Source organism: Phytophthora parasitica (assembly GCF_000247585.1).
Source record: "Phytophthora parasitica INRA-310 unplaced genomic scaffold supercont2.30, whole genome shotgun sequence".
NCBI lineage: Eukaryota > Oomycota > Peronosporomycetes > Peronosporales > Peronosporaceae > Phytophthora > Phytophthora nicotianae.
In genome coordinates, this window is record NW_008649016.1 from 142,241 (window position 1) to 151,195 (window position 8,955).

The following is an 8,955-nucleotide window of genomic DNA, read 5'->3' on the forward strand; positions in this document are numbered from 1 at the left end:
GTGGACGACATTTTGATCATCATTCCTGCAGATGAAATCGACGACAAGGTGCGCATATTTTTATTTTTCTTATCGTTTGAAATTTTAACTTTTTTGTTATTGACATTTTTGACACTTCAATTCTGACGTTATGATCCTGTATGACGTTGTAATTTTTTTTAACCAGGGAAACCGGTATGTGCGAAGTCTGATTAACGTAGAGGCCTCTAAGGGCAAGTGGGATCAGTTTTGGCGATATTTTCGCAAGACGTGGATGGGGCGCTTTGATTCAGCTTGTGGAACGTCAATAGCATGATGGATGGTGGGATTGACATCACAAACAGGACCAATAACCCGCTCGAAAAGTACAACCGCGACTTCGGCAAGAAATTTGGGCGTGGAGCTCATTCAAGCTTACTGGCGTTCATGGAGACAGCTAAAGCCGAGGCATTAAGGAACGTGAACCGCATCCATGACATCAAGCTGGGAATTCAAACAGCGCCTCGCCTCGCTGAAGCTGTCGCCACTCAAGTCCCAGACGACTACATCAACTTCATGTAAACTGTTTGAGCAGATTTTGGACAGTTTGAATAGCTTTTGGACAGTTTGGATAGCTTTTGGACAGTTTGGACAGTCCTGGAAAAATATACAAAACAATATTTTAGTTTATTAAATCCGTCATTTATCAATTGGACAATTTGGACATTGTTGGACTCGTTTTGGACAGAATATCTCCTTCCGTTTTAATAGGTGTGAATGTTGCCCGAACAGACTTCTCTCCACGCGAAAACTTGTCACCGGGGCACTTCGGAATTCCCGTCACTTAAACCAGGAGCATTTGAGTCTCAGGTGATACCTACCACCAGTATCCCCCTTGTGCGACTCGCACAGTACAGTTGCGTATGTACTGCTAGAACAACGCGTCCGAGTATCGGAAAGCGAATTGTGTAGCAACCATCCTGCACAAAGGCAACAATTATGTAAAATCCAGAGGTTGTAAAACAAGGCTTTGTAAAAGAAGACCACCAGAGCAGCTCTGATTTGGCCTTTGTCACTATTATGTATCAAAAGGAGAGGGTGACACTTATTAATACATGCATGTAACAATGGCGAACACTTATTAGTAACACCTAAATTACGGTACCTTACAGAACTGGTGAAATTCAGCTGGATTGGCCATTTTTGTTGTTGATTAACGTTCGAATTCGTTCTAGCTCACAACTTCATCTCCATTCGTATCCAAGTTTGGACTGTACGACATGAATGTTCAGGTACAAAATTACGACCGTTTTGTTTTTGTCGTTATCAAGTTGTACGATATCCTGAAATTTACAACTTATACACTGTACACACTTTATTAATAACCTCAGATTAGAATAATATTCTAAAATGTTATGTTAGGATATGGTAGGGCGATGTCTAATGCTGCGCAACACTCCTCGAGTCTCTCGTAAACGTCGTCAGCGCCAGAAGTACCATTTTAAACGAGGGATAGAGACGGATTACAGTAGAGGTAAGCTGAGGAAAAGTCTGACTTCTCTCAAATATGTAAACTTGTTGAGCAAGGAAGTTGTATTCGACACAATTCAAGTTGGAGTCGAAGCGATTGCACCCAAAATGCGATTTATTTTATGGGAACGGATTATAGCATTCTTTTAACGTTTATTTTCGTTCATGGTCATTTGACTATTTCTCATTTGTAAATTGGAACTTTCCATTATAAATATTTTAAACTGGTAGTGCTTCAGTACGAAGTAAGCGTACAGCCCAACTGGGATTAATTCATGTCCGTGTGTTGTGTTTTACACACAGTTTCATGCAATGCAAACATCAAGAAATACCATTAAATTTTGTCACATTCGCATGGATTTTTTTTACGAGGTATCGAGCAGCGGAGGAAACACCATACATGATCGAATTGACTTAGAAATAAAATAGAATTCTGGGTTCAGTCTATCTGGTGCGTTTGTATGCACCTGACCCGCGTTGTTGATGTTGTCGTCGTCGTTTTTGATACATTAATTGATCCGGATACGATCCCGCTCTCTTACTCTTATACTATTAACGCAAAGCTCCAGTAATTTGATGGCTTAGTGTCCATGCATATCCGTGGATATGCCCTTTCACGCAGCTTTCCTCCTCAATTGGCACGTAGTATTGCATGTGCATACCGTGTTCAATTCGTCATGCTCCTGTTTGTAGTGGTTGGTAAAAGGTACATGTAAGTAATTTGAGTCCGACCAGTTCAGAGCCGCGGCAGTAGAGTATTCCTGTAGTGGGTCGTGGTTTGAAAGCCCAACCGAGCCCACGCAATGCAGTCGAGTGCGACAGTAAGGTTTACCAGCATCATGTGGTTGCAGTCAGCCATGTAGATGTGGCTCAGCGAGAAGTGGTGTTGAAGCTGAGCGTCTTTTGTTAAGTCAAAGTCGCTTATCAGAACTGCCTGCTGTTATCTACAACTGTTCGTCTACTCAAGCTGGTACATGTTGAAGTATGAGTTGAACACCATCACTAGGACGCTAGTGATGGTAGTGTGGGGAGCAAGTCCAAGTACATGTTTTAGTTTTCTCAGTTTCATTTTTGACAGCTAGTCGACAAGCTCAATACACTCGGCGACAAGACTTTACAGGAAGTGCCAGCTTCCTTCGAGTGTCTTTGAACTTTCTTCTGAGCGTGACCTACTACAAAGAATTCTTTAGCAGTGAAAGCCAAAAATGACAAGAGCAACCCGCAGCAATCCGATGCTTCCGGCACCAACAATGACCGATTCTACTGGAAGTTCAACTGTACCAGTGGCGTTATTCATGCCACTTGCTGCACCCCAGCTGAAGAGTACTTCGCACGCCTCCCTGGTGCAATGGCGAAAGCTTCGACGTGAATACGAGACTGAGGTGGCGATGCGATGCAATATCGACGCTAACAGGATGGCTGAAGTGCTTGTGAGCGTGAAAAAGTCGTTCGACAACCGACTTCTTGCGGTCTGGTTTGAATTTGACTGGGAAGTCAACGTTGATACGGTCAGCGATGAGTTTATACTGCCCAAGATCGACGAGATCATCTCGACCGTCAAGAACAACTCTGTTCCTGACGTCGCTGCTTTGTTCAAGGAAAACGTCACGATCGACATGACTGAGAGTGACGTTAATGAACGCATCATGCAAATCTTTGCGCGAAGCAGAGAGTTTGTAGAAGAGCAAGGTTGGCAAGAATTTTTTACTGGGAACGAAGGCATTCGTCTAAAATGTAAACTACTGATGAAGTCATTGCAACCGCGCTGCCTGCGTGACGAAGTGACAACCACAGTTAAGTACCAAGCCAGGACAGCCAAAGATAGTGAGAGAGAGTTGCTCAAGCTCATACTTGCCAAAGCCCTTGAGCAGGACCGCGATTTTCAGCGACGCAAGCGATCGCGGACAAGTGACCACAGCGATCACAAGAGGAAGGACTCTACAAACGACAATGACCCGTCTCGACCTCGATTAAAACACCGGAAAGTGGAAAGAACCGACGGAAAACGGCCAGCAAAAGCTGTCATTCGTAAGCAGAGTACGGAGAAGCAAAAAATTTCCAAGCCTCCGACAGGTGGTTGCCTTAAGTGCAAAGGTGGCCACTGGCTTACGCGGTGTCCGACTGCTACCGATGATGAGAAGAAGGACATTTTACGCGAAATGCACGAGCGTCGCGACAACAATAAGGGCATGAAACCTAATGCTGACGCGTGAAGGTTGAAGCGCTTCAAGGACTGTCTCTTGGAACAAGAGAAAACTATCATATTGGAAGAGAGATTGTCCATGCCCTATTGCGCGGATACTGGGGCAGAGAAAAGCATTATCAGTGCTCGCAACCTGATGAAGCTTAAGAAGTTGGGTGGACTTGTGGAAACCACCATGTTGGATGAACCTATTGTATGCGAGACAGTGGGTAAGCACACGATTCAGGCAAAGAAGTCTGTGCTGTTACAGATCATGATGCACACTGCGGCTGGGCCTGTGAGGCCAGTTAAACCGTACGAAGTGCTAGTGATCGAAGAGGACGAAGACGAATTTATCGTGGGTGAAGATATTCTCGGTGATTTGGGCATCAGCATTGATAGACAACTAGAGCAGTTGGCAAAGCAGACCTTGACGGACGATGGAGACCCAAAAGAGTACAATGAGGGTTTCTGCAGTGGAACTTCACCTGAAAATGAGGTTCGGCAAGCAGTTGAGGAGATGATTGCCAACGCTTTGGAAAACGGATTTCCTGCAGAGAAGGAAGACCGGCTACGTACTATTGCGTACATGTATGACATCTGGAGGCTACATCTTGGGCCTGATCCACCGGCTAAGGTTGAGCCTTTAGAGATCCGTCTAAGAAAGAATGCGAAACCTTTTCGATGCAAGCCAAGAGCATACCCGCCACACATCAGGAAGTTTCTGAGGGAATTCAACGATGAACTAGTCCGTCTCGGGTGGGTGTTCGAGAACGCTGCTAGTCGGTGGGCGTGCCCAGCTTTACCCATTAAGAAGCCAGGCAAGGATGAATTTCGGCAGACAAGCGATTATCGGCCGGTTAACGCTGAGACGGAACCCATTGCAGGTGTCATGCCGATCTTGCACGTGATCACAGAACACGTCAAAGGCATGAGTTTCTTTGGACTTTTCGACTTCATCAAAGGGTTCTGGCAGCTACCGCTGGCCAAGGCCAGCCAGGAAATTCTCAGCTACGTGACTGACGCCAAGGTGTATACAGCAACGCGTGTACCACAGGGGTGCAGCGATGCGGCGTTACACTTCCAAGCGACGATGGAACGTTGTTTCGCTAAATTGCTCCACAAACATCTCTTGATATGGATTGATGATCTGCTCTTGTATGCAGAAGACGTGGATACATACTTGGAGAAGTTGAATGAGCTGTTTTCGCTGATGGACGAGTTTGGACTCAAACTGAGCGCCTCGAAATCGTCTCTTTTCGAACGATCTGTGAAGTGATGTGGTAAACTTATTGACGGAGATGGCGTACACCATGATCCGGAACGAGTTGCTGCACTACTCAAAATGCCGCTGCCCTCCCATGCAGGAGAATTGCAGCAGTTTCTTTGCGCATGTAATTGGATACGAGACAGCTTGGTGGGTTATGTTGGTCATGTACAAATACTACAGAAACGGCTCGATCCGACACTGGGAGGTGGAAAACGGACTAAACGTGCTGCAGCAAAGCTAGCGGTGGCCTTCACAGACGAGGAACGAGCCGCATTTGATAACGTCAAGGACTGTTTAGCTACTGCAGCGACATTGGCACATCCGAATTCAGAAGGCGTGTTATCAGTGTTCACAGACGCCTCGGATGTAGCATGGAGTGCCATTGTGACGGACGTTGAGACGTGGGAAACGGGCAAACCGATTGCAGATCAAAATCACCGACTGATACATTGTCTAAGTGGCATGTTCACAGGGTCACAAGAAAATTGGAGTGTGATCGAGAAGGAGGACTTCGCGATAGTTGCAGCGTGCGACAAATTACCCCACCTCCTCTTACGACCTGCGGGCTTTCAATTACACTGTGATCACCGCAAATGTTGGCCCATTTAAGACGCATCTTCCACGTGCATCAGTTACGCCAATGCGTAGACCGTTTTCTGACTCTGTCATCACGTAAAAGGGGGGAAGATAGTGCCAAGGCCCTGGAGCGAGACCTACCGGACCAACGAGCGAACCAAGCGCTTCACTGGGATTTCCTATACCTTGGTGAATCATTTGGTGACTTGAAGTATGTATTGGTGCTGAAAGATGATGCAAGTCACTACTGCAAATTGGTTAAGTGTGATCTACCTATCAGTACCGTTGCGGCTGATGCTATTATGGAGTGGCACAGTCGTTTCGGCATTCCCAAAGATTGGATCAGTGACCAAGGATCTCACTTCAAGAATGAAGTGATTGAGGACCTTTGTGCTAGACTCAAGTGCAAACAAATCTTCTCGCCAACATACAGCCCATGGATCAATGGGTCTGTCGAACGTGTCAACCGATATATACTGCAAGTATTAAGGGTCCTGATACTAGACTACAAGATCAACCATCGTGACTGGCCCAGGCTGATCCCAGTCGTGCAGACCAGCCTCAACCATACTGCAGTGCCGCCACTAGCCAACAAAACACCGGGCGAGTTATTCACCGGTCTGGAGCCCCCCTCACCTTTGCAAGCGGTGTTCCTCGGGCCTGAAGTCGCTCCAAGTGTACAGCCAACTCGTACTTCGGCCGGCATTGAAGAAAGCTTGGCCCGATTTCGAGCTAGTGTGAAAGACATGCACAGAGCTGTTACAGATGCCCGTCTCAAGCAGACATTGCTCAACAACAAATTGGAACGTGGCGACAACATCGTCAACTTCAACGTGGGCGATTATGTACTGCGATCACGTGTCGATGAGAAGAGACAGACAAAGCTGCTCGTCACTTGGATCGGACCCTACTCGGTCATCACAGCGGAACCACACAACGTGTTCAAGGTCAAGCATCTTGTGACCGGCGAAGAACTTGATGTACATGCCTCGCGGCTAAAGTTCTTCGCCGACAAGGACCTAGAAGTGCCTGAGGAACTCCTGGAGCACGTAGCTGTTCAGGGCATCATGCTTTGCGTGCGCGAGCTGATGCAGCATCGTTGGAATGACCAAAGTCGTTCCTACGAAATCCTTGTCGGGTGGCAAGGTCTGGAAGCAATCGAGGACTCGTGGGAGCCTCTTACACCCCTAAACAGAGACGTGAGTGCGTTAGTGAAAGGATATGTTGCTTCGGACGAAGACGCTAAGCTTGAGGAACATTTAAAAGCCCTGGAAGCGTAGGCGATACGGTATTGACCGTGTATATGTGTATACCCTTGGTATAATTACTGTATAGTCACTAAGTTGAGGTTCTACCTTGATATTGTGATTGTTTTGGTCAGTATCTTGAGTGATACTCATGGTCAAGTCAACTTCAACGGCAACGTGTTGAAGTTGTACCGGTTATTTCATACATGTGTGCTACTGACGTAATCATGAGATGAAATGTCACCGAGTGGTGATATATGAAATACAATTTTGTACAAGTGTCAATTTTACCGTGTGGTCGGATTGGTCTCGGAAAGCGACTGCAGTGGGTCGTGGTTTGAAAGCCCAACCGAGCCCACGCAATGCAGTCGAGTGCGACAGTAAGGTTTACCAGCATCATGTGGTTGCAGTCAGCCATGTAGATGTGGCTCAGCGAGAAGTGGTGTTGAAGCTGAGCGTCTTTTGTTAAGTCAAAGTCGCTTATCAGAACTGCCTGCTGTTATCTACAACAACTGTTCGTCTACTCAAGCTGGTACATGTTGAAGTATGAGTTGAACACCATCAATAGGACGCTAGTGATGGTAGTGTGGGGAGCAAGTCCAAGTACATGTTTTAGTTTTCTCAGTTTCATTTTTGACAGCTAGTCGACAAGCTCAATACACTCGGCGACAAGACTTTACGGGAAGTGCCAGCTTCCTTCGAGTGTCTTTGAACTTTCTTCTGAGCGTGACCTACTACAATTCCCTTGGAGGATGGAGTGACTACCGCGGTTACCAGAAAAAGACCTACTGAGCCAACACTCAGCTTAGAACAAGTCTAATTCCAGATCAAGATTCCCCATCTTTCAAAATATGACTTGGTTGGAAATATCGGCTAGAAATGGAGAAAAGAGCTCGATGATTACTGTGCTTTTCCGGGAGCGAAAATTTTTCAAGCTCTTCTGGATGTTTCGCATCGCTGGGAAGGCTAACATTGTGCTATAAACATTTTTTTTTCAATGGAAGTTGCAGGCCACATACTTGATCATATAGTGCTTTTACCCAGCACTACTAGCCCAAATCCCATCTAGTTGTTCCCAAGTAATTAAGAAATATATAACCCTCTCCATTGACTTCGACACAGCAACATTCCTTGCCAAAATAAGGAATTACAGACGATCCCCTCTGCAGTCATAGCGCTTTGGGCCCTACTTATTCCTGTCTAAGGGTTAAGGGTATTCCTATCCATGATTGTACCGATTCGAGTACCTTTAGTTGAACAGTGCACAAAATTGTCTAATGGAGACGATTGATGTGGCTCGTTACTTGCGTTTCACCCTGTTTTGCTCTACCACTGCCAGTTTTGCCTCACCACACCAAGTTACCCTCCTTTCTACCCAGCCAGTCGGTCCGCCCCACACTCACCAACAATCATCGACTCCTGTACAAATGCGCTAAGGGAAAATGTCAGTTCAGTAGCCTCGGTCTAGTGCCCTCACTAAACCGTCAATGGCTTTGCATCCATGTATCCGATTGACACGTGCAAGGTAGCGTTGAAAAGCCTGATTTTAGGGGTTGTCTAAAGAGTTAATTGTTTCAACTAAAAACGTTCTATAAGTGCTTTCATTGTAATCCGCGAATTGGTGATCCAGTATACTAGCACCCTTGACTTGACTAAAGTATGCTCTTGAGGGCGGTATAGAGGAACGCTTTGTCGCTGACCAATAAAAAGTGTTTACCACGATTTTGACTCGTTATAATTGGCTAATAAGGAGGGCTACTTAACTGACATTTTCCCTAGAACCATGCTCAAATCCTAATTTGTCCCGAATATAGCAGAATCTACGATCTTCCTCTGGTTCCATCACAAGCAATGACCTGGTAGCTGTTAATGCGCACAAAAGCGCTGGAGTCACCTCCGGTCTCGCAATTGGCCACAGAATTGCGGCACGCAGGTACGCCATCCTAAACTCGGCAAGTTCCTTGCCAGTTGGGTCTCCTTGTGTAAAGAGAAGGGTGCCACCGTCACAAATGAGGTAATTTGAGTGGAGGCAGAACGCTTCTCCGTGATGCTTAAGCCCGAGTCACGTCCGAAGTGGTCAAAATGAGAGGCTTCTTCAGTTCAATATTCGGATCGGACTTGGCAGCAATAATGCTCTTGTGCAGTTATGACTGTTTTCATAGTTAAGCACCCCAGAATAGGAATATTTGACT

The 8,955-nt window shown here is 46.1% G+C and overlaps 2 protein-coding genes across 2 annotated transcripts; one reads left to right on the forward strand and one right to left on the reverse strand.

The window, feature by feature from the left end:
- Window positions 1-291: 291 nt before the first annotated feature.
- Window positions 292-540, forward strand: PPTG_12398 (hypothetical protein; the record flags this gene model as incomplete). Its single annotated transcript, XM_008908408.1, has 1 exon — window positions 292-540. The coding sequence occupies one exon, from the start codon at window positions 292-294 to the stop codon at window positions 538-540; it is 249 nt and encodes an 82-aa protein (XP_008906656.1).
- Window positions 541-8,134: 7,594 nt separating this feature from the next.
- PPTG_23086 (hypothetical protein) lies at window positions 8,135-8,705 on the reverse strand (the record flags this gene model as incomplete). Its single annotated transcript, XM_008908409.1, has 3 exons — window positions 8,135-8,182; window positions 8,246-8,320; window positions 8,658-8,705. 3 exons carry the CDS (start codon window positions 8,703-8,705, stop codon window positions 8,135-8,137), a joined length of 171 nt encoding a protein of 56 aa, XP_008906657.1.
- Window positions 8,706-8,955: the final 250 nt, after the last annotated feature.